Genomic DNA, 23,385 nt, shown 5'->3' with positions numbered 1-23,385 from the left:
GCCAGCAGAAGAGTGGAAGGAGGTGAGAACAGTAAGCACAACATTTAAAGTGCGTGGCCACCACAAAACATCTGCCTTGTTCTCCCCTCCCCATAAAGGAGGAGCAGCTCCAGGTGGCTTGGCCTGGGCCATCTGAGGGAACATGCAAAAATGTGGACTGATCACTGAACAAGTTAGTTCGTCAGGTTGGCTGTTTCTCTGCTGTTTGTCTCAAATCCTTTTGGAAGGAAAACAGGTAGAGACAGACCTCAGGTTTGTTTGAGTTTTGCGTGACGATTAATCCAAAGTGACAGAAGCTTGCGCCTACACAGGAGAAGAGCTAGGAAAGCTGTGCAGTGTAGAGGAACCAGATTAAAATATTGCTCACTCTGTATGGCTGGTTTATGCTTTGAATTTATTTATCTTACAGCGGGATCTATCTGGCCACAAGAACATTGTTGGATACATTGATTCCAGTATAAACTCAGTAAGCAGTGGTGATGTATGGGAAGTGCTGATACTAATGGACTACTGTCGAGGTGAGTGTGGGCTCAACATATTACTCATTGGTAGATTTGTCCCTTTTCAGTGCTTACAGGAAACTTGCACAACATCTTCCTTTAAAAAAAACCAAAACTGTTCCTAGGCCTAGCCCTTCCTTGGCTACCAAGGAACCATTCTGAACAAAGCAAAGCCAAAACTAGGTGCAGGGAAGTGGATGATATGTGAAGCTATGCTGACTCTGTTAATGGGATTGGTACCACCTTTGTCCCTGCTCAGGGTGGTCCTAGATCCTTTCTGTTGTGAAGGAGAACCCTTAAATATATATTGCTGTTTTCCGTAGGCTGGTCCGCACAAGAAGTGGCTCTTCTAAAGCTGCCAGGCTGTGGAATGAAATTCTTCTTCACTTTGTCATATTGCAAGCTTTTTTCCACTTCAGCCTGACTTAGGATTGTTCTGGAAGAAGCATGAAATGGATAATGTGAAGCTGAAAAGTACTCCTTTTACCTCTGACCTTTTTGCTTGGCTGTCTCTAGCCGGACAGGCTCTTCCAGTCTTTTCCAGCTGTCCCAAAGCTTTGATCTCTTGTGGCTAGGATGTGGTGTTTGGAAAATGACGCATGTGCTGTGCTCAAATGCCTCTCGCAGGAATAGTGTTAAGCAAAAATAATGTTTTGGCCAGGTGACTTCAGAAGTCTGTGGCTGTTTTGGATGGTGGCAGCTGATGGAAACAGGTATTCTTGGGATTGTTCAGCTTTTAACTGAAGCCAGGTGCATTGTAGCAAGAACAACTAGATGCTAAAATGCCTTTAAACGTTTAATGGTACAGCTTTCTGTTCTGCCATGCCTTCTTCGCTGCTTCGTTTTGATGCAGGAATCTTGACTAACTTGCACTGGGTTTGTTTGCTGGTAAAAGGAAGAACCTTACTTGTAGTTTTGCTGAGGGATTCATTACGTAAGCTCCCTGTAAGCTTAAACCTAAAGATCACAAGGCTTGTTGTAAGAAATAGGCCTGGCAGTGCTAGTAAATACATACTCAGCTCCATGTTGCAGACCCCACTGTGGAGTGAAGTGCAAACTATAGCAATTCAGAATGCACTCCCTCCAGCTGCATTAGCCTCCCCTCTGTGCCAGACTTTGGGCTGATGAAGTAAAATCCATCTTTCTAAGGCCTTTCCTTCCATCTGAAAGGAGGAGAGCTGCAAGGTGGTATTTTTCACGTGGCTTGCTTTTGCCAGATGCTCTGCTTGGCATACGCCTGTCTCTGTCTCTAACATTCAGACTGAAGCACAGGAGTTGCTGTTATACGTTGGATCTTCCCTTGTTACTTTTCCGTTGTGTCAAACAGTTTCCAGACCAAATCAGTGTGTCTTTGTGTGCAGAACTGCACTCATTTTGAGTGCGAAATGTTCACAGCTGTACTATTTTTTAAGCTGAGCTTTTCTTTTGTACCATGGAAATAAAGTTTTCTGATACTTGTCATGTGAAATGATACAGTTTTGTTTTGCCAAAGGTTCAGAAAGGAGTTTTTTTTCTCTGTATATGGGGTGTTTTGAGGGGGAAGAATCCTCTGTGTGGATTGTTTTGGAAACGCTTTAACAGCAACAAAACCTCAAAGTTGAGGCAAATTCAGGACTCATTCATGAAAACTTGCTTTTGTTTGCCTGGAGTTTCCCTTATTATAGATGGATTTTTAGGTTTTTTTGCCAGTCTGTGACTTTAGCCAAGCCACTTAGTAGTGTATGGGTTTTTTGAGCGTATCCCTTCCTCCTTCCTCTTGCTTACATGTGGCAAACTATTTTGTGGACTGTGGGTGCCCCAAATTAAGCCTTTTATTCCTTTAGTCTGACAAAAACGTCTTATTTTGAAGAAGAAAGAAAAAAATGCAGCTTAGGCAGAATTACATTTGAGTCTTAACACAGCCAGGTGAATGTGGGCCTTAGAAGCTAACTTGCTGCTCTTGAAGCACTGTTCAAAGATGAGATGAGATGTAATGCCTGCCGGCAGATAGGGAAAACTCCCTGGGATTTAGGCGAGGAAATGAGAATGAAACAAGATGAGTAGGCAGATTGCAAAAAGCCTCTGGGGAAGGCTTGGTGCGAATTTTGAATTTGAACTCATGAACTACTTGTGCGCTGACTGTACAGCCACGGTTTGATGGGGAGCAGACTAAGACAAGTTATCTCTGGTGGGATTGGGGCTTAGACCAGGCCAGACCTCATTTTGCATACCTGCTCTGATTCTTGGTGTCTGTTTCTCCTCAGGAGGTCAAGTGGTGAACCTCATGAACCAACGCCTGCAGACAGGGTTCACGGAGAATGAGGTCCTGCAGATCTTCTGCGACACCTGTGAAGCTGTAGCCAGGTTGCATCAGTGTAAAACGCCAATAATCCACAGGGATTTGAAGGTGAGTTGTGGACTCCAGTAATACAGCAGGGAGCGTGCATCCTCCTTAACGTGTGTGTCTGCTGCCTACGCCATGGCAGGCAGGCTTTGAATACCAGTACTGTGTTTCTGTTGTTAGTAATGAGGAAAAGTGAACATAAATACCTCTCTCTATTGGAAGATAAAAAAAAGAATGAGCCTCTCATTGCTGCTTACCATATGTTTACCATCTATAGATCTACTTAAAAGACACAAATGTTTGTGAATAATTCTGTTTTGCACAGGAGATGTGCCAGAATGTATCTGATGAATTATTCACGGTGACTTTCTACCACCTGAAACTCTATTGGTGTTATAAGGTAGTTCACAAAAAACATGCTGTAAATTTGTTTCCTGGACCCACATTAAAAGGATCCCTCCAGAGATGTCGGCCTTGGGGCAGGAGTCATAAGAAGCTTTTGAAACTGGCCTCTAGCTCTCTGTTGACCATGAAAGTGCATTGTGAAATTCTGTGTGCTTAGCTGGGAACAGAGCTGGGCCAGCAGGGAGAGCTTTTGAAAAATCCCATGCCTATAATCAAACAAACAAACAAAAAGATGTTCCCTTTCCTCTCAACTAGCTTGTAAAATGCCTGAATGATATATTCAGCCAAGAAGGAGGCTCCTGTGTACATTTGAAATTCAGATGTGCTTTGTGGGTCAGGTTCTTTTTTCAGAGCCCTCAACAGATGTTTGTTTTGTGCTGTTGGCCATCGTTTTATAGGAGCAAAAGACGCCACATGAGCCAATGAGAGCCAGGTAGCGCAGGGGAAAAAAATCTTCAGGGTATGCTTTAGCATGTTTGAAATGATTGTGACCCCACAGCTCAGTCAGTTTGAGTATATGAAACAAGTCTGACATCTGTTTTTCTAGAGTGAAACAGGTGGAGTCTTATAAATTTGAGGCCTGGATTTAAAGCTGTTAAGGTCTGTGGGCATCTTGCAGGAGTTTGTATAGGCAAGGAAAACTGGGGTGAGAGGATGAGGCTTAGGAACAGGGACCTCTCCAGTTGATATTAACCCCTGCTGTTACCTTTTTGGTGGATCCCTGGGGTTTTTTAATAAAGAACAAACTCATTGTGTGGCATGTGAATAAATTCTGGCACATCTGTGATGGATTAGTGAGTTGATCTTGAGCATTACTTTCTACACTGAGTTGCAGTTGAAACGGACTGTTACAGTCTGATGTCCAGCCCACTACTGTGTGCTTAGATCAGTAAAGTTTTTGCAAGGCCTGGCTCTTGGTAAGCTGTGCCCAAGGTCAGAGAGTTGGCTCTTCTCTGCTTTGAGACATTTTTCCCAGTTGAATATTGTATTATTTCTGTCATGATGACCTCTGGAGCTCTAGTCGCAATTGGGGATCTAAGTACTAACACAGAAGTAATGATTTAGATATGTTTTGACTGTGAGTTCAAATTTAATAATGCCAAGGGGGACCTGCAATTCCAAGAGAGATCAAGGGCCAGAGGAGTTTTGCACAAGTTCTGAGTGTAACGAAAGGTATCTGTCGGCTAGGTGTTTTGTTGGGGTGAACATAACCCTGCTGAAGAGTGGGTAGATGTTGACTTTGCAGACATCTGTGTGGGGACTGGAGGCTTTTTTTGCCTTCCAGCTCTTTGATGTTGCTCTAATGCTGGAGGTTCCTGCCCAGAGAGCTCTGCCAGCAAAAAGAATCGTGTGAATAGTGTTTAAGCCCTTTCAGACAAACACAGCTGGATTAGTTTCAGTGGCCTGTGGCTGTGATTTTGAATTAACCCAACAGGCTTTGCCTGAAGCAGAACAACTCCTGTTGGCACAGTCTCCAGCTGATGGGAAGTGGGCTTTAAACTGAAAGAAGGTAGATTTAGATTAGATATAAGGAAGAAATTTTTCACTATGAGGGTAGTGAGGCACTGGGACAGGTTGCCCAGAGAAGTTGTGGATGCCCCATCATTGGAAGTGTTCAAAGTCGGGTTGGATGGGGCTTTGAGCAACCTGGTCTAGTGGAAGGTGTCCCTGCCCCATGGGAAGGGGCTTGGAATTAGATGATCTTTAAAGTCCCTTCCAACCCAAACCATTCTGTGATACGATTCTATGAAGTGACCAACGGCTGGGGACAGCAGCACCTTTAAGCAGCATGCCTATAGGCAAAAGTGGACATCTCGCTGCAAATAAAGGCCAGGAGAAAGGTAGTATGCCATCTCTGTGTGTGTTTAAGGTTTTCTTTCCTGATCTGATGGTTAACTCTCAGGTGCTGTGTCAGTCTGTCCCTGTGTGCTTATGGCATGATGTGCCCGTACAGGGTGTGATGTTTAGTTTGATGTGCTTTGATTGACTGCCACAGGCCGTGTATTGATGCTGCTTTTTCCTAAAAACTAGGAAGCCCCTCATGTGCTGCCTCTGCCCTAGTTAGGACCCCTGTAGAGGCAGTGTAAGCTTACTGGCAGTAGGCTTGCCTTGCGTGGTTACCTTTGCTTGTTCTTGCAGATATTTTCCTCACCCTCAGGGTTCATAGCCATTGCTGCTGCAGGGCAATCCCTAAAAAGTTTATTTTTGTTCTTCTCTCTCTGGAGTAAGAACACTTCCTATACCTTTAGGTTAGGCCTTTTAACAGCGAAGAACAAATGGCCAAATCTTCTTCTGGCTGTTGTATTACCCTGGTTGTGAAGTCTCTGCTTTGAAGTTGGAATCTCTGCAGAGAAACTGTAATTGTCAGACCCCAGAGGAGTATTTAGTGAGGTGGAGGGAGTGGAAAATCTATCTAGGACTGACGATAACAATTTACGCTGCTACCCTATACCTAGTGGCAGTTGTTTGCATAACTTGTTTTATATTTAACTTTGTCTTCCCAGTCTCGCATCCTATAACGCATATTGCTCAAAGCACTATCTTAGAGCCAACTTTGATTTCTACAGCTCAGAGCTTTCTGCAGTGAGAGGTCTCCCACTTCTACCTATGATGCTTCTGGTAGTCTGAACCCATCTGGTTGCAGGAGTAGATGACTGGCTTGCAGATGAGTGGCTGATTTGTCTTGTAGTAGACACAGCAGGATACAGCAAAATACTGTGTCAGTCAACCTGGAGGATGCTGTTGATCAAAATATCTTTCTTTTTTCCTCTCCCTACATTCTGAATTAACCAGAAGGTTGTGCTCTCATGTTAAGGATTTAGTTTCTTCTGCTTTCATTTTAGCAGGAGGCCTTCCAGTGTTGCACTTTGTGGTGTGATAAGATAGTCATGCAGTGCTGCTGTTATCTCTGTGCTTTCTTCCGTCAACCTTCTTTGTAATGCCAAGTCTTGCCCTGATGCCACCAACAAGCCTTTGCCTGGAATTTGTTCGAGTGGATCTGTGTTGAGAGTGTGATATGTTAAATTGTTCAGTCTTCTAATGGTAAACCTTTGTATCAACTATGTTTAAGAATATGCCTGTGCCAAAGTCAGTTAGTGCTCTGAGATGTCACATTGCATTCATTTCTTTGCTATGAAATACTAAATAAGCTTTCAGAAGTAAATAGTGAATAAATAGTGAATGGTGCCAGGGGAGGAAGGGAAGTTGAAACATCTCTAAAGAGACCTGAAGGCGCCAGAAAGCAGTCGGAAAGTGTACCTTGGTCGTGCATCCCTCCCAAATTGCTACCTGAACTTAAAAATACCGGCCTTAGAAGCCATTGGTTTCATGAGAGGATAACGCGTCTTGATTTTGCTAGTTAAAGCCTTATCCTTATCCCTTGCCACTCTGTGTCTGTGCAGTGTTTTACTGAAGAAAGGTGTTTGTTTCAGAGAGCAAAGACAGAAGCTAGCTACTTTCTGTAACTAACAAAACTTCAGGCAACTCATAGTTTCCCTTGAAGATTTTTGTTTGGCGTCTAAATCTGACTTTGTCAGTGTTGGGCATGTCAGAGACTGCAGCCAGAGTTGTAAGTGCTCGGCAGTGCTGAAAACTGGATTATGGCTTTTAGAGTGTTTGGAAGAAGGCACCTCCATACTCTTTTAAAAAGACAGTTTTCTGTGGCCTGGCAGTCAGTAGCAGTAATTCAGGTACTTTGTTTTGCTGCTGTTTTTGGGGGTTTGTTTGTGTTTTGGGTTTGGTTTTTGTTTTTTTTTTTTTTTTCTCCTGGAAGTTACTGAACAAGCCTGGTTGCTAGATAGTCCAGTGCTGATGTTTAATAATACTTGGAGGGTGTTTTGGTGAGAAGTCATGTCAGACTTCTCAGCCAGATAAAGTGGAAGGATTCTTCTGGAAACATTTGAGTATTTGCAGGGAATAGGGACTAATGCTGTTGGTGTTGATCTGCTGGGGAGAACATCTGTGTGCAATGCTTTATTCAAAGCAGATGGATAGCAGAGGGGGGGAAGGGGTGTTGTTTAACCCTTGGTTTCAAGCCAGCATTTCCCCCCTCAGCTGCTCTAATTTGGCTGCATTTTCTGATGCTTAAAATGCTGACTACTTCTTTTTCTTTCCTTCTTGTAAAGATCATCCTTGATGGGGAGCTCTACATACAAAAGATTTTGTTAGCGAACAACTTATGTAGTGATTTTTTTGAAATATGAGCAGTATGTTTTATCTTGCTGTTGTATCTGAGCATTTGACATTGATTGAAGATAAATATGTTAAAAATTGTCTGCGTTCTCTTGAGACAACACACTGTTAATGCCACTGTATAGATGAGGAATTGGAATGCAGGGATGCTCTGCCAAAGCAAGGAACTGAACCCAGGTTTTTCCACATCTTATATCAGTGTCGAAACAGACAGCTTTCTTAGGTGGATGCAAGCTAGACTTTTGTTAATGCATGATTAAGTGTGAGTATTTGGGGGAAAGGTAGTGACTCTGCTGATTTTATTTATTTATTTTTCAGCTATCCCAGGTGTTTGTTTCAGCATTTGTTTCAGTTGTCTGATTCAACCTACCAAATAATATTTAAAAGAAAGGGGTCATCTTCTCAGCAGCCTGGAGGAACCTCTGCTGATACAACCACTGTCTGGGGAGTATAGGGTACCCAACACATTCTGATAATAAGCAACTGAAGTGTGAGCATAAGCGGAGGTTTGTTTTGAATGAGACCCAAAGTGACAGGTGAAATGCAGGCAAAGAACTGGAGATGTATTATAATTTCAGAAAGCATAGAAGTGTGTGTGCTGTCATCCATTTGCCTCCTCTCTGCCCCACTAGGCAGCGAGGAGTTACAGCCCTTCATAAAGCTGTGGACAGCTTGTATTAGCTGTCCCAAATTCAGATGCCAGACTGTGGGTCGTAGTAGCTCAGGGAAGTTGAGCACTAAAGACACTGGGACACAGTTCTAGTCCTGAAGCACATAGTAGTCTTAGTAGAGGCAAGGTGATGTGCTTGCAAAAGGAGAAGGGAGGGGTGGCAGGATGGAAGGCGGTGTTACAACTATGCTTCCACGATTTGACTTCTATTTTACGAGATGTTTTGATGCGTGTTTTCTTTGCTGTCATGTTATGCTTTTATGTCAGATGTGTCTGATATGTCTTCAGGCACTAAAAACCGTGGCTCATCTAAAGAAAACACATGTTTTGTTTTGTTTTGTTTTTTCTCTGAGTGATTCTGTATTTGTCTGTGATGCTTTCAGGTTGAAAACATCCTGCTGCATGATCGCGGGCACTATGTCCTGTGTGACTTTGGAAGTGCTACTAACAAATTCCAGAACCCTCAAACAGAAGGGGTGAATGCGGTAGAGGAGGAGATCAAAAAGTAAGTGTGCTTTTTCTTTTCAACTCAGACATAGTTTGTATTTGAAGGGTAATTTTTTTCTTGTACTGGGACTAAATTTTACTCAGGCCTGTTGCAGCAGATTGGATGCTGCTGCACAGAAGTGTCTGCTGCAGGTAAATAAGTGCCTGGGGGAAGGTGAAACAATAAATTGAGCTTGATGTAATTGCTTTGGACCTGAAAGACTGAGCGTACTAATGCAGAGAAGTTGCCCACCTTGACAAAGCAGTGACATGCTCTGTTATGTATGGGGTCAGTCTATCTCTGTCCCTCATCTGTCTTGGCTTCTTTGAACTGCAGTACAGCAGATGACAAAATCCCTGTCCTCCGTGAGCCACTCTTCATAAATCCTTGCAGTGACTAAGGGAACACATGGCCTAACTTCTCAGCTCTTCATAGAAAATGTAAGGACCTTGAGGTGTTTTGTCTGGCTCCTCCTCTTCTCCCCATGCACGACCAGCTATAGTGCTAGCAACTAGGTGCACCCTGATGCCTTTAAAAAGGGAACTTGGCAATTCAGTAGGACCTAGATCAAGAATGGAGCAGACTCGAGGTCCTTGGTCTTGCTTTAGTTTTAACAACATCACTGCTGCAAACTTTCGAGTTCTCTTAATACAATATTCTGGCTAGAAAACAGCGTGTTAGAAATATGTGCAAATGCCTCCTTTTTGTTAGGATTCAATTACACCTGCATGGATTTCCTAGATTGTTTGACTGAAGTTTTTAGAGCTCTCCTAGTCTGACTTTGCAGTCCCTTTGGAATACCCTATTTGTACACTTATTAACAAGCCTGCAAAACCTTTGCCTTTAGCAATGCTTTCTTGTGATCAAGGTAAATAGCGTGCAAGGTGCCATAGCAGAAATTATAGACCTACTGATAGGAAATCTTATTATAAGAGTCTCTTAAACTGTGGCACAGTTTCCAGCTTTTCTATTTGTAGTAATTTGTTAAAGTGAGGCAGATTCTAGCTATAGTTTGAGATAGGAAATAACCTTTCCCTTGTTTACAATGACTCTGAGCAGGAGTCCTGGTATGGAAGTCTATTTATCAGGAGCCACGTATCTGGTTACAATCTTTTTCATACAGTTGGCCAAAGCCCCAGCAGTGAGGACATTGCAGAGGACATTTGACTACTGACCCTGTTAATACTCTGAATCCTTGAATATTTCTGTTCTAGTTCTTAAAATGTACTGTTTTGTGAGTAAATTGCTTGCTCTAGAAAGGATCTTGGTTACTGCTTTGGTTTCACAGGGCAGTTTGCAGTGGTTAGTGTTTTATTGTTAAAGGTATATAGCAGATGCTGCTGTTAAAAGATTTTTCCAATAGATTGTCTTCTTTAGTATCCCTTTCACTAAAATGAATAGGGAAAGAGTGAATGATGAATTATTTGGAAATATGGCACAGTGAAAATGCATCTGATATCCACTTTGAACTCACTGATAGATCTTTCTGCTACAGGTACACTACGTTATCCTACAGAGCACCAGAAATGGTCAACCTGTATAGTGGCAAACTTATTACTACAAAAGCAGACATATGGGTATGTATAAAAACTGCTTAACATCATACAACTGGCCTGCAGCTTGCTTTCATTACTGTAATGACAGGGTAACTGTCTGGCTGGGGCTAACCTAGTTTCTATAAGAGACTGGACAGTTTCTGAATAAAGAGTTCCTCTGCTTGACATTTCTGATGAGTTACTGCTGAGCAGGGTGGTTTGTGGATAAAACCTGCATGCTTCTTTGCATGCTACCTCCCATGTGGTTTTAATTTAGAACAGTGCAAACCTGATTTCATATCTTAAGAGTTAAACCATGAAATTCAGAGCATTGTGACTTCTTGTGCCTGGGTTGGGTTGCAAACACGTGAAATCAAAGTTACCGGTCAGAATTTAGTAGAAAACTGCAAAAATAGACCTCGCCCCAGGAGCAATCCTGGACAGTGTAACACAGGTCTGAGTTGTCAAACCTGGCCAAAGACCAAGCTTTTGCACTGCTGTTTCTAATGATCAGTGCAATCTTGCCATGCTTTTCATCTTGAGAGCAAAATGCAACTGTGGTGTAATCCATTACTGGCTAACCTGATCAAGGATAGAAAGCTTCCCTTTAGTTGGGACGGAGATGAAAAAAAAGTCTGTGCTGTTTGTAGTGGCAATTCAGCAAATGGGAGGTGTTTAAAATGCTAATTCAGTGCATGTTTGTATGGTTTCTGAAGCCCTGAGCTAGGAAGTAACAAGGCAGAAGCAGTATAAGGAGAGTTTTAATGTATCCTCAATAGCTCTGCATCTGCATATACAAGGGGAAAATTGCTGGCGTGACATCTGCTGGGAAGAGTCCTCTGTCCTCTCTGTGAGCTCAGCCTGGAGTCAGGAATGCAGCAGCTCCTGTGGGGCTCCTGCACCGCTGAGTTCAGCAGGAGGTTTGTGGAACTGGGCCCTGTACCAGTGCCGGGTCACTCGCCTTGGTGTTACAGACCCAGAGAGGGAAGGTTACAGCTGTAACAGCATGAAAAGGTTGTCAGGGCCTCAAAGGCAGCCAGAGGAGAACCTAGGATTTGTGCTCCTTCCTGTGATAATGTGGAAAGGTGGAGACCCAAAGGCTGTCAAATAGCTCACCTCTTCCTGGCATGGAAGGAATTCTGTTCTAGTGACCCATGGAGTGTTTCCAAACAAGCGTGTGGTGGTGTGCACACTGGGGCCTCAACTTCAAGGCCTGTTGCAGCACTTGTCCTGCTGGAAACCTCCCTTTCCTCAAACCTCATCGAGGTTATTTTAAACTAGTGTGCAATTTAATTGTGAAATCCTATGACAAGATATAAGCTGATGATGAGTTGCTTAGGATTAGGAAATGTTTCCCCCTCTCCCCTCTGAGATGGTGGGAGTGTTTCATAATTAGCCCTTTGTGCAAAACCTGTATTTTCTTTTGAAATAGGTGGTGGTTCTTGCTGTCAAAAGCAGCACGGAAATAGATGGAAGGGTGATATAACCTAGCAGCCTGCAGACTTATCTGTATATCTCTCCCTGGTATATATTTATAACGGTTGAAAGGTTGTTTGAACTTAAGCTTGGAAACAGTTTGGTTTTTTCTTTGTCAGAATAAATGCATTAAGGATGATGGTTATAATTTATTTTTGCTATTACTTTGCTTTTCCCTTCCAGTATGTGGCGGAAACAGGCTTTGCCTGTTTAATGACGTGACGAGTTACACTATGTGGAGCTGTGGGGTGTGTGTGATGATACTCACGCAATCCCCCAGATTACAGGATCTCAGCCTGGCGAGGGAGAGCTCTTCATGTATTTATTTTCCCATAAAACTATGCTTGTTTTCAAGTCGATCACAGGGATGTTAAAATGTAGGCCTGACGACATGCAGGACCCCTATAGCAGAACAAGCTAGAGCACTTTCCCTATTATTTACAATGGTATTTGAATTGTACCATTCCCTGGTTTGCTTCAGTTTAAATCCTTTGCTCTGTTCTCTCTCTTCAGGCCCTTGGCTGTTTACTGTACAAGCTGTGTTACTTCACCTTGCCATTTGGGGAGAGTCAGGTGGCAATCTGTGATGGCAATTTCACCATTCCAGATAATTCTCGGCACTCGCAAGACATGCACTGCCTCATCCGTGAGTGTCTCTGACAGTGGCATAATCCACTTCCGCAGAATTAAAAAAAATAGCAGAGGTGTTTTGTTCCTATATTCCCTACTCCTACAGTAAAACAGCTGGTGTTTCTCTTCTTTTAAGAGACTTGCTTTATCCACAGGCGTGGATAAAGTGGTCTTTTAGTAGCTTGGGAGATCACTCTTCGAAAGAAATTATGACGAAAAGAGATTTCTGTTTGGCTAGGCTGTAGTGAACTCTCTGGAAAGGCAGGAAAACAGGCAGCCATTTGGTTTGAGAGTCCTACAGAAACTTGCACAATGAGCCTATTTATGCAGAAACGTATTTCTCCAGTAATAAATCTATTTGGATAAGGAACTGAAAAGAACCACAGTGACTTAGACTAGTGATAAGAATTCATCTTCTATGAATTGAGAAACAGAACTGAAATGATTTATAAATAACCCACTGACTAGAGTGAATGTGTAATTAAGGGTACAATGCACTACTGGCAAAGCTGGGGCAGCTCCCTTGTTTTCAGCACAGCATTTGATTTTTTTTTTTTTTTTTTTTCCTTTTCCCTATTCCCTAGCCATGGTCTTGACTAACAGAGTTGAATGTGTTTGCAGAGCAGCCTGGTATTTTCTTTGCTTATGTGGTCATATATGTGGCTGGCCTGTCTTCCTCCCCCCTGACGCACTGGGGTTGGATCAAGCTCTTTTACTTCGGGTTCACCTGGAAATGCAGAAGTCGAAACCAATGCTATTCCCTGACCAGGCAGGCTGCATTTCCCCTCCTTGCCCTAGAGCCTTTGATAGCAGCTACAAATTGTTCACAGCTGTATTGAAAAATATCTCCTAGTCCATCCTGACTGTCTGTCTTGCCCCTTTCTCTCTGACCCTGATGATCAGCTCAGCCCCACTGACCACTGACCGGGTGCTTTGAAAGACACAGGGCACCCTGTTAGCATCTGGTTATACCAAATGTAGCTCTGCCACAAATGGGTCATGTGAATCTGTCTGTTCTATTGCTGATAGTAGCATCTCTGTCTTTTGAAGGGTATATGCTTGAGCCAGACCCTGATAAGAGACCTGATATTTATCAGGTCTCCTACTTTGCATTCAAACTGGCAAAGAAGGAATGCCCAGTCCAGAATGTCCAGGTGAGTAGCAAAGGAGTGGACTGATACAGGGCTTTGTGGGAGGAGACCAGAGGTGGCAACTGGTGAATATTGAGTATTCTGCCGTATTCTGTTGGTTGTTCTCCAGTCCTGTAATTAGGAGGGTCTTTCTTCTTTTATTTTTCTTTTTTTTTCTTTTCTTTTTTTTTTTTTTTGTAACTAGCAGCACTGTTTGGGGTTGGGTTTTGGGGGATGGGGGCAGGAATCAGGGTTTTGTTTCATATGTTGTTTATTTCTGTTTGTCCCTGATTTACCTCCTCACCCAGTTACCAGTATGAGGCCAACCAAGAGATCTTGTGCACGTGAATGTGGAAAATTAGGCCATGCTTGTGAAACCGATTTGATTTCCAGGCACACTTATTATAGCATGCATAATTTGTGCTGCAGTTGGTTTTAAACATAGCAGTTTTGTCTGCTGTCTGGCTGGGACTGGCCAACTTGCATTTGAACCACATCAGACCTTACACAACCACTTGCCCCTTCTTAGTGTATCTTTATAGGCTTCAGTTGAAAAAATAGAGTTGACAAGTATTTTCTTATGGTGTTAGGGACATCTGTGACATGACATTTTATTTTGTTGTTTCCAGGTAAGAAGAAACTCCCCCCCCCCCCCCCCCATGTTCAGGTGGTTATTTATGGTCTTTATGAATAAGACATGGTTTTAGTACTATTGTGCCTGTATTTTTTATAGTAGTATTAATAAGTATTGCTGCTATTGTCCCCAGGTTGTCTTTTAAAAATACCCAGGTTGTGCTATGAAGCTTTGTGTTCAGATTCCATGTGTAGTAAATGGTCAAAAAGCTGAACCGTGTTTTTCCCTTGTAAAGACTCTCCCAAACTACTGTCTTCTCATGACATTAACATTGAGGGCTTTGTCCTGTGTCCAGCTTGAGGAATAATTGCTTTGGGGATCCCCCAATATCCCCGTTTCATTGTGATGCTTTTGCAAATTTTTTCTGACTCTGTTTTCTGCCCTCAAAATACAAAATTTGGTGTTTTGGGGATCTGCAGAACTCTCCGATCCCCGCTAAACTCCCAGACCCGGTTAAAGCAAGTGAAGCTGCTGCAAAGAAGAGTCAACCAAAGGCCAGGTAAACACCTCTGTATTATGCTCAGCCCTCTCTCTTTTTATCGTCTGTTGTCTTTCTGCTGTTTATTAGGAAGGATGCTTGGTATATTTAGCTGCTTCCTTGTGGGCTTACATTTACACATGGAGACAAACACTGCAGTCCTGAGGCTTTTGCTTCAACGACATAAATAACCATTGATCTAATTGATCTGAAAGGCAGAAAATGCGGATATTAGGGGAAATTTTTCTGCATGGTGGGGGTGGGGGTGGGACTTTGGTGATGCTCAGCATGACTCAACACCTAGGCTTTTTGTACTGAAGACATTGCTTGACGGCAGCACTTGAAGTTCATGCACTTAGATGAATCTAGTGTGTCATCCATCTGGAGGCAGTACCCGGAGTACCTGAGAGCAAAGTCAGGAGAAGGACTGCAGCTGGCCTGCAGTGGGCCTGGAATTGGCCCGGAGAACATGAGTCTGCTGAGAAACTGCACTGGGGACTATTGCCGTTTGAGTTTGACCCTCGGCAGATGATAACCTGACCCAGTAATTACTGTATGAAATTGCTGTGATTTCTGCAAGAGTCCTATAATTTCTTTTGGGTGGGGGATGACGACGACACGGGGGGTGGGGAGCGGGACAACACACAAAAGCCCAACCAGTCTCCATCTGAAGAGCCCAATTAGTGGGGAAACCACTGTACTGCTGTGGTTTTCTCCTCTCCTGCTGCTGCTTGCTCTACTTATGATACTGTAATTGAGACTTGTAAATTCTGTTGGACAAAACCTGTACCTTATTTTACTGCAAAGTGAGCAGTACAGCAGTGGGCACTCTAAAACCAGCAGTTTTCTTCAGACTCTGAAATAGGGCGTCTTTCCTCCTGTCTGTCAGTCCCAGGAGTCTGCTTTGTTTGTTTTTATAATTGAGTGCAGCTACTCTCACATTAGTAGAACAACTTGATATCTAACAAGCAAATGTATCCACAGAAGGGCAGGGTGGTGTCTGCCTGCTTGGCTCTGTTGCTGTGAATTTTTGGAGCTCAGTGAATATCAAGCAAAGATCAGAAGAGGTCCAATGACCCAATTCTGTAGTAGATGTACTAAAGTCAAGTTATGTCTAAAGATGGCAATTTAGACAACTCTGCCCAAAGGTACCAGCTGCTCTTAAGCTAATTTATGTCCTTCGTCTGCTCATCCAGAGCTCTAAGTGGATTTAAACAATATTTGTAGCAAATATTCGAATGAGTTGAGTGATTTTGACAAGTTCCAGCTGTCCAGCAGGAGAAGATGCCACAATTGGCAAAGTTGTCAAAACGATAGTGTCGGGTTAATTGTTGTGAATGCATCTGTTAAGTTTTACTAAGCTTGCAGTTTTCTGGAAAGGGTCGATGTCTGTGTCTGGATGCCCACAAATGCTTCGCCTTTATTAGTCACATACTGCTAAAGTATGGATGAGTTTTTAAACCCCTACTGTGTCTTCCATGCACCAACTATCAGGCAAACAAAGACTGTGCTCTTCCTTCTATTCCTTTCCTTATTTTGTAGGCTGACAGATCCCATCCCTACAACAGAAACTTCCATAGCACCTCGCCAGAGACCTAAAGCAGGACAGACACAACCCAACCCTGGAATTTTACCCATTCAGCCAGCCTTGACGCCTAGGAAGAGACCCACGGCTCAAGCAGCCATTCAGGCACAAGGTGAAACCATGTTCCTCGTGTGGTGCTTTCCTGCCGGGCACTGCGTACTGCAGAGCTGTGGTGCATGTTGATCTAATGGATCTGTCTTTCCCCCCCCTGCCCCTACTAGTTGCGGGACCTGCTACCCTGGGCAGTGGTCAGCCTTCGCTACCTGCAAGTGTCCCCCAGCAAAAAGCAGCACCTCAACAGGCTCCAGCACAGCCACAAGCCAAGCAGGCGCCGGCTCCGCAGCAGGCCTCGCAGGCGCAGCCCCAGGTCCCTTCTACTCAGCCACAAGCCACACCTCAGCATCAACAGCAGCTTTTCTTGAAGCAGCAGCTTCTGCAACAGCAGCAGCAGCAGCAGCAGGCTGCCTATTACCAGCAGCAGCAGATGATGCAAGCTCAGCAGGTAGGTGTGCATGGCTGTGTGTGTTGCATACTTACCGTGCTAGAGGTCTGCAAGGCCGTATCTTTGCATTTATGGCAAGTGCCCTGTTTTTTGGGGGGGGATACGTGCAGTTTTTAGGCATTTTCCAATGTGTCTAGTGAGATTTTTTTGCTACGCGAGGCTGGCATCTTTAACTGTCAATGTGGAAGGCCTTGGCATAGTTTTGTCATGTACAAACATAAAATAAGCAATGCTGGTTAAGTTTTTACAGCCCCAAGTGTTTCAGGGTCTTGAGGTCAATGCTCAACTGATGAGCAGAGGGGTACAATTTCTCTTCTGCTCTCTCTGTGGTACAAGAAGCCTGGCATGCCTTTTCAACGGTAAGATTCAGGTCTGTGAATGCATGAGGAGTTAGACGGGATGTGTCTAGATGACAGACTTGCGTGCTTAACTGAGGTGTTTATAGCAGCATAGATCTGTGCTAAAGCATATTTAACAGTGGAAGCAAAGGGACAGTGAATCTTCCTATCTTGTGGAAAGGTTTGGAATTGATAAAAATGGAGAAAGGAGTTTGAGACCACAGGACAGTCTGTGTCCTGGGAACCCCATACAGGCAGGTGTAACACCAAAAGAATCTAACGTTAGACCAGAAGGCCGTTTTCCACCAGTCCTTTGGAGATGGTCTCCAAACCATTGCAGCCTATTACTGCTTTGCCACTTGCAGTGGCTGTAACTCTTCCTGTGGCTGGCCCCGAGTTCTGGTGGTGGTACCCCTGTTCCCAGCTGTGCAACAAGCGGCTCAACAACTGGTTGTTTCCCAGTTCCCAGTGATGCAGCAAGGAGCGCCAGCACAGCAGCAGCTGATGCAGAACTATTACCAGCAGCAGCAGCAACAGCAGCAGCAGATGATGGCCCAGCAGGCAGCAATGCAGCAGAAGACAGCAGCAGCAGCGGTTCAACAAAAGCAACAAGCCCCGGCGGCGCCGCAGCCCCAGGCCCAGCAAAGTGCAGCCCAGCCAGCGCAGCCACAGGAGCAAGTGGTAAGAGCCTTGCGGGAAGGAGTGGGGCAGCAGGATTTGGAGGACTGGCAAGTGTTCTCCTGCCAGGTCCTATATGCCGGGAACACCCCAGCAGGGTGGCTGGCTTTTCAGACCCACAGAGCCCAGGTAAACGGTGCTCTAGGGCCTGCTGGCCCCTAGTGCGTTATTACTGAGTCGCACATGTTGGCACTAACCTTGCTGCCTCAGACACACGTGCAGTTGTTTGGATTGCTCTTTCCAACGGGATGCTGGACTCTGGAGTTGTGCTCTGGGTCCATAGAAAGAAGATGAGTAGATGATGAGTAGAAAGCAGATAACAAGATATTCTCTGTATCCCTCCCCTGTCACATTGCCCTAGAAGATGCGATAAAATCTTTGAAAAATTATTTGTACTCAACGCATCAGGATGGGCACCGGGCAACAGAACTACTTTATGTTGCTGCTTGTTTGGAAAACTTCCATCTTGTATTCAGGGCTCTGATGCAAAGAAAGGTGCAAGCAGCCTTCCTGGTTGTTTTTGGCATTAGGATAACTTTTTCCTTTAATGAATACTATGGAAAGGAGACTTTTCAAAGCACCGTATCTAAAAATAAATAAATAAATCAGCCACTTCACTAATCATCTGAACATGTGTCCAAAATAAATGCTCTTTACTTAATGGAAAATACAGCTGTCTGCAACAGGGAAATAAGCAGCTGTCCGCAGTGTTAAAGGCAGGGGAGCTGTGCCAGAGGGCAGGATCCCCATTGCCAAAGTGTCTCTGCAGTACCTATGGGAGGAAGCTGTGCCTTTTGCTTTCATTCCTGTGCAATTCCCTCCACTCTTGCTTGTTTTTGGGAGCGCAAAGGGATGTCCCGAACTCTAGTTGAGTGTTGGAAAGAAAGCATGTGCAGGCACCAGGCAAGGGGGGGAAGCTGCCTGGTATTTTGCTGTACCAGGTTGCATGTGTGCAAAGCAAACAGTATCTGATAACAAACCACTTCAGGTGCACAATGTTTGAGTCCAAACTAAGGGCAATTTGTGCTTGCTTGTTCATGAATTGCCAGTTATTCGGGACCTAATTAATCTCTTGAGCATGCTTCCTTTGAAGTGACATCAGGAATTAATTTGACTAATAAACTCCATAAGCCAGTGACCTGAGCAATGCTGGGGATGCATTGTTTGTTTTGCTCTCTGGTGTGTCTCAATGCTCTGTCATATTCACCCCCTTTTCTTTTATATTAATTTTCAGCACTAAGCTGATTGTTAGGGTAGGTGACAAGCTTGGAGCTGTTGTGTTCCTGGTCTTGTTATTCTTTTGCTGAATGACCTGGGGCAAGTCAGTTTATTGAAATTGGTGGGAGATTTTCAGTGCATGCAGACAGGTTTTGGATGGTGCCCATTACTACCCTGTTCCTTTTAGAGGAGAAATGCCTGAAACAGAGTATTGAATTGCATCTCTTAAAGAGCTTTGCTGTGATTCACTAGCACGGAAAGTGTCTTAATTTCATTAAATCAGCTAGATTGAAAATTAGCCTTATCCCCCTGCAAGGCTGATCAGAATGGACGCATCTGGACACTTCTCCGCTCCTGCAGCAGTCAGGAGGGAAAAAGCAGTGGTCGGCTCATTTAAAAAACGATAGTGAGACATGGTCTCTACAGAGCAGAGTCACTGAGCAGAAGATACCAAGCCAGGACCCGTCAAAACCTTTTCATGTTGTGAGACTTCAGCTTAATAAGCTCTGCATTCATTTCTGTGGCGATTTCGGCACTGCTTTTTTATTTCTCAGCACCAAATGTACTGTTCTGCAGTGACCTATATAGCAAGATGTAAGGTGGGTGCATCAGAAGCAGTCAGGTCAGTTTGCTTCTCAGCTGCAGTGAATTAGTCTGCCCGAAAATGCCAGATGAAAAGCAAGACAGCTAACTACTTTTTTGCCTTGCCCCACTGTAGTTAAGCACCACACTGGGGATGTAACTCTTTTTCTCATTGCCCTCTTAGGTCTTTACAAGTCTTTCATCTGTCTTCCTTGGTCAAAAATGGCCTGGGATGATATGGGGTGGGGAACAGGGAGCTAGGACCCAGGCAGTGAAGGTGATGTTCACAGCTTTCTGCTCTTTGCATTCTAGTTTTCCTGCTTTAAATCCAACCATTATACTTCACTGACAGACAAATTTTGAAAAATCACATAATCGGAAGTGATGCTGTTGTTTATCACTACAAAACAGTATTTCAAGTATTTATGGGTTTGCGAGTTTAACACAAGAGTGAGGTAATGGAAAAATAAGATCAGTCTGAGGAAACCCCTTGAACTTTCTAGAGGGTTTGTGGCTGGGCTATCTTGGCTTACACCTAAACCAAACGTGCCTGTTTTTCTCCTCCAGATTTTAATGATAAATGTTGCTCCTGTGGTCCTTGCTTTTTTTTTTTTTTTCCTTTTTTTTTTTTTTCCTAAGAGAAATCTAAGAAAGCTTCTTGCACAAGATTTCTGCAGAAGACTTGTATTCCTTTAGGGATTTGACCCCAATCACACACTGTATTCCTTTAGGGATTTGACCCCAATCACACATTATCTGCTGGAAGAAGCGCTGCTCCTCACCTTACCCCACTCCTTGTGTCCCTATGACAAGACTCCTGCACGCTATGATCTTGATTTCTTTTTTTTACCTCTGTCCTGGATCTCAGCCTCTTTACCCATGAGCAAGTTTGAGACCAGCTAGCCTTTAATGACAAGCACTAATAGAGGCTTTGCCTCCAGAGTTACACCATAGAAAGGGGGAGAAAGTCTCTGCTTGTGCAATTGTAGTAATCCTGAAACACTATAGATCAGTGAATTACCTCCTGCCCCCGATTCTTTTGTTGGTTTGTTTTTTCCCTTCCAGACTATCCCCAATCCATCACTTGAAGGTCAGATCCGCCAGCGTATAGCCATTTTTTCATCATGGCTGTTGTTCCTGAACAAGGACATACCATTTTACTTTTTCTCCTAGATGCAGGCACAAATGAGGCAACAGCAAAAACCTCAAACCACGCCCCCCACAGCAGTGCAAGGTCAGAAGCTGGGCTCTCTCACCCCTCCGTCCTCTCCCAAGACGCAGCGTGCGGGACACAGGAGGATTCTGAGCGATGTGACCCACAGTGCGGTTTTTGGGGTTCCAGCCAGCAAGTCTACCCAGCTTCTTCAGGCAGCTGCTGCTGAAGCCAGTCTCAATAAGTCCAAGTAGGTGGCTGGTCAGTTGGTGTCAAAGGGTATGGAGGGGAGGGGGTAGATGAGGCTCTTCAGAGATTTCCTAGGTAGCTAGGAAATCAAGCTCTGAGATGAAGGTAGGCAGCAAACTCTGAGGTTTAAATTAGTCTTTGCCTTCCCAAGACAACAGTTTAGGGCTTGGCAGAAAGTTGCTGAAAAAATTCCCCAAGGGCAGAGGTCCTCCCTAGTGCTTCTGTGCTCCCCAAAAGCTAAGCAAGCAGGGTGTTCCCCTGGATTACAAAAGCTGGTGTCGTTTCAGCTGTTCCACCAGTAGCCCTGGTGCATGCTTCACGCTTGCTGCTTAGCATCAGCGCTTCCCCAGGAGTATTTGCTAGCTCACTTTTATAGTGCCTACAGGCAGAAAGCCTCCACGTGGGCAATGCAGAAAATTGTTTCAAATGGGATGCTTATGATGCTTGTTTTAATCCCTGACACCAGGATGCTCAACCAGATTAAGAGTAGATAAGGTTAATTGGTCCCAGGTTTCTGGGTATGCAAGTACAATAACTTGTGCTGAGTGTTTTAAGTAGGAAGTAATTGTAATGCAGTAGCTTGGACCAGCTCATAGTGCTGGCCAGAGGATTTCAGATGGGTTATTAATGACTGTTGTTTGGTTGGGATGATCACATCCAGATCTGCTTCCACCACACCCTCGGGTTCCCCAAGGACCTCACAGCAGAATGTCTATAACCCGCCTGATGTCTCCACGTGGAATCCGTTTGATGATGATAACTTCTCCAAACTCACAGCTGAGGAGCTGCTGAACAAGGACTTTGCAAAGCTAGGTGACGGTAGGTTCATGGAGGTGGTTTAATGCCAGCCCACTCTCAAAATGGAAGATGGCATGGAAAGATGATGCTTTCGGTCAGATGCTACTGGGGTGCTCCCATATTATCATGGTCCTCTGTGCCTGTTAGAGCTAAATCCTTCCAATTTCCCTTCTCAGTCCCTGTCCTCTTTGAGCAATTACAATTAAATGAGTATGATCCTCAAAGGTAGAGGCACTAACTGCTTTTAAAGCGGCCTTGATCAGTTGGTTGTAGAAGCTACAGTTTAAACTCCGCTTCACCTGCAAGGTATGATTTGCAGGAAGGGGCTTAAGTCACATGCTGGAATAGTGTCCTAAAAAAATCTAGGTAAGCAACCTACCTTTGGAGTGGAAGTTTTTCCCCTAAAACTGCATCTGGCATTTCAGGGAAAGCTCCGGAAAAGATGGGCAGTTCCACAGAGAACTTGATTCCAGGTTTCCAGCCGGCTTCATCTGCAACCCAGGCAGATGCATTTGGTGGCTCTTCCTTCACTGCTGGATCAGGTGAGTTTGTGAACATGTCCTACAGGACAATACCTTGGACAGCACTGCAGAAAAATGGCAACTCTTTGTCACAGCCTCTTTGAAAGGAAGGTGAAACTGATATAAATTGAGCTGGGCCTTGGCACTGAGAACTGCAGGATAAGGTTGGCACTTCAGTAAAGAAGGGAAGGTAGGAACTGCTCACGTACTTGTCACAGTTGGGTAGCAGAGACAGGAGGCACTGTCTATAGGCAGAGGTGAGGCTTTTGGTGAGGGAAGAAACTAAGTGAGCCTCTTAAGTTCGCAAGAAAGCTTCTTAACATGTTAAAGTTCCATGCAGTTCATAATTAGAAGTAAAATATAGAGTGTGCAATAAGGGAATTGGAGTCGGAGACATTGGTCAGACGTGCTGGAGGATATTCCTTGCCTGCAGTTGTTAGGCTGTATGAAGCAGGGGAGCAGGGATAATAACGTCTCTGCTGCAGAACGAGGAGAATAGCAGACACAGGAGTGCGCAGGGAAAATCCTCAGAGGAGAGCATGGTTAGTCTCATAATTGACATGTTAAATGGTGAAGGCAAGAAGTTTTGCACTGGCTGTGCTGTCTGGGTCCAGGGGCCAGGAGTCCTTGGCTGGTCTAAGGAGCTTTTTGGCAGAGGCCTCTGCATGCGTGACCTTGTCTGGTGCCTCCTTTGGTACTTGGGTACCAAGGTTTTGCCATGAGAAGCCCCTTCTGTGCCGAAAAAACTCTGTGAGTGCTGCTTCTTGTTTCTATTTCTTCAGCATCAATTCTCACTGAATGCAGCAAAGACCTGCCAAGCGCAGTATTGGAAAACTGCTTTCGGGAGCCCTAAATGCAAGTAATCCTCTCCCCTGTCTGCTGTAGCAGTTGTTACTGGTGACAAATGCAACTGTTTGATGCTTCCTCATGTAAGCGCACCAACCCTTGGTGAGAGGAGTCCTGGGAAGAGACTGAAGAATCCTTTGTGGGGCAAGAAGTGACAAATCCATTTACGCTTATTTCTATTTATAAAGAGAGATTTAGAGGAGCTTATAACTGAGCTTGGTATTGTTGACTCTTACCTGAGAATTAAGAAGTTGAAGTCCATGACGCAAGAGTGCTCTAGGGGGTTGCTTTCTGAGTTTGTCCAGCTGTTCAGTTCCCTGTGAACAGTTTATGATGTTCCATCAGTCTTTGTGGAGTGATGTTGAGTAGCAGCAGCTCCAGATTCAGCTGTAATGTACCTTCTGCAAAGCCTGAGAAACATCTGCACATTCTGGGCTTTCTGGACGCTGTAACATT

The 23,385-nt window shown here is 44.3% G+C and overlaps 1 protein-coding gene across 10 annotated transcripts in view; it reads left to right on the top strand.

Moving 5' to 3' along the window:
- AAK1 (AP2 associated kinase 1) overlaps window positions 1–23,385 on the top strand; it is an 87,123-nt gene that overhangs the window by 29,127 nt on the left and 34,611 nt on the right. For all 10 annotated transcript variants that reach the window (XM_052806621.1, XM_052806623.1, XM_052806622.1 and 7 more), the window contains exons 4-16: window positions 410–518; window positions 2,744–2,886; window positions 8,473–8,594; window positions 10,072–10,153; window positions 12,101–12,233; window positions 13,268–13,371; window positions 14,401–14,480; window positions 16,002–16,156; window positions 16,266–16,546; window positions 17,347–17,565; window positions 20,536–20,765; window positions 21,426–21,583; window positions 21,988–22,104. In XM_052806621.1, coding sequence (XP_052662581.1) covers window positions 410–518; window positions 2,744–2,886; window positions 8,473–8,594; window positions 10,072–10,153; window positions 12,101–12,233; window positions 13,268–13,371; window positions 14,401–14,480; window positions 16,002–16,156; window positions 16,266–16,546; window positions 17,347–17,565; window positions 20,536–20,765; window positions 21,426–21,583; window positions 21,988–22,104 — 1,933 coding nt within the window. The remainder of the gene's footprint in view (window positions 1–409; window positions 519–2,743; window positions 2,887–8,472; window positions 8,595–10,071; window positions 10,154–12,100; window positions 12,234–13,267; window positions 13,372–14,400; window positions 14,481–16,001; window positions 16,157–16,265; window positions 16,547–17,346; window positions 17,566–20,535; window positions 20,766–21,425; window positions 21,584–21,987; window positions 22,105–23,385) is intronic.

This window comes from Harpia harpyja, chromosome 13, assembly GCF_026419915.1.
Source record: "Harpia harpyja isolate bHarHar1 chromosome 13, bHarHar1 primary haplotype, whole genome shotgun sequence".
Taxonomy (NCBI): domain Eukaryota; kingdom Metazoa; phylum Chordata; class Aves; order Accipitriformes; family Accipitridae; genus Harpia; species Harpia harpyja.
The sequence above is the reverse complement of the archived record's forward strand: the minus strand, read 5'-3'. Positions and strand labels throughout refer to the sequence as shown.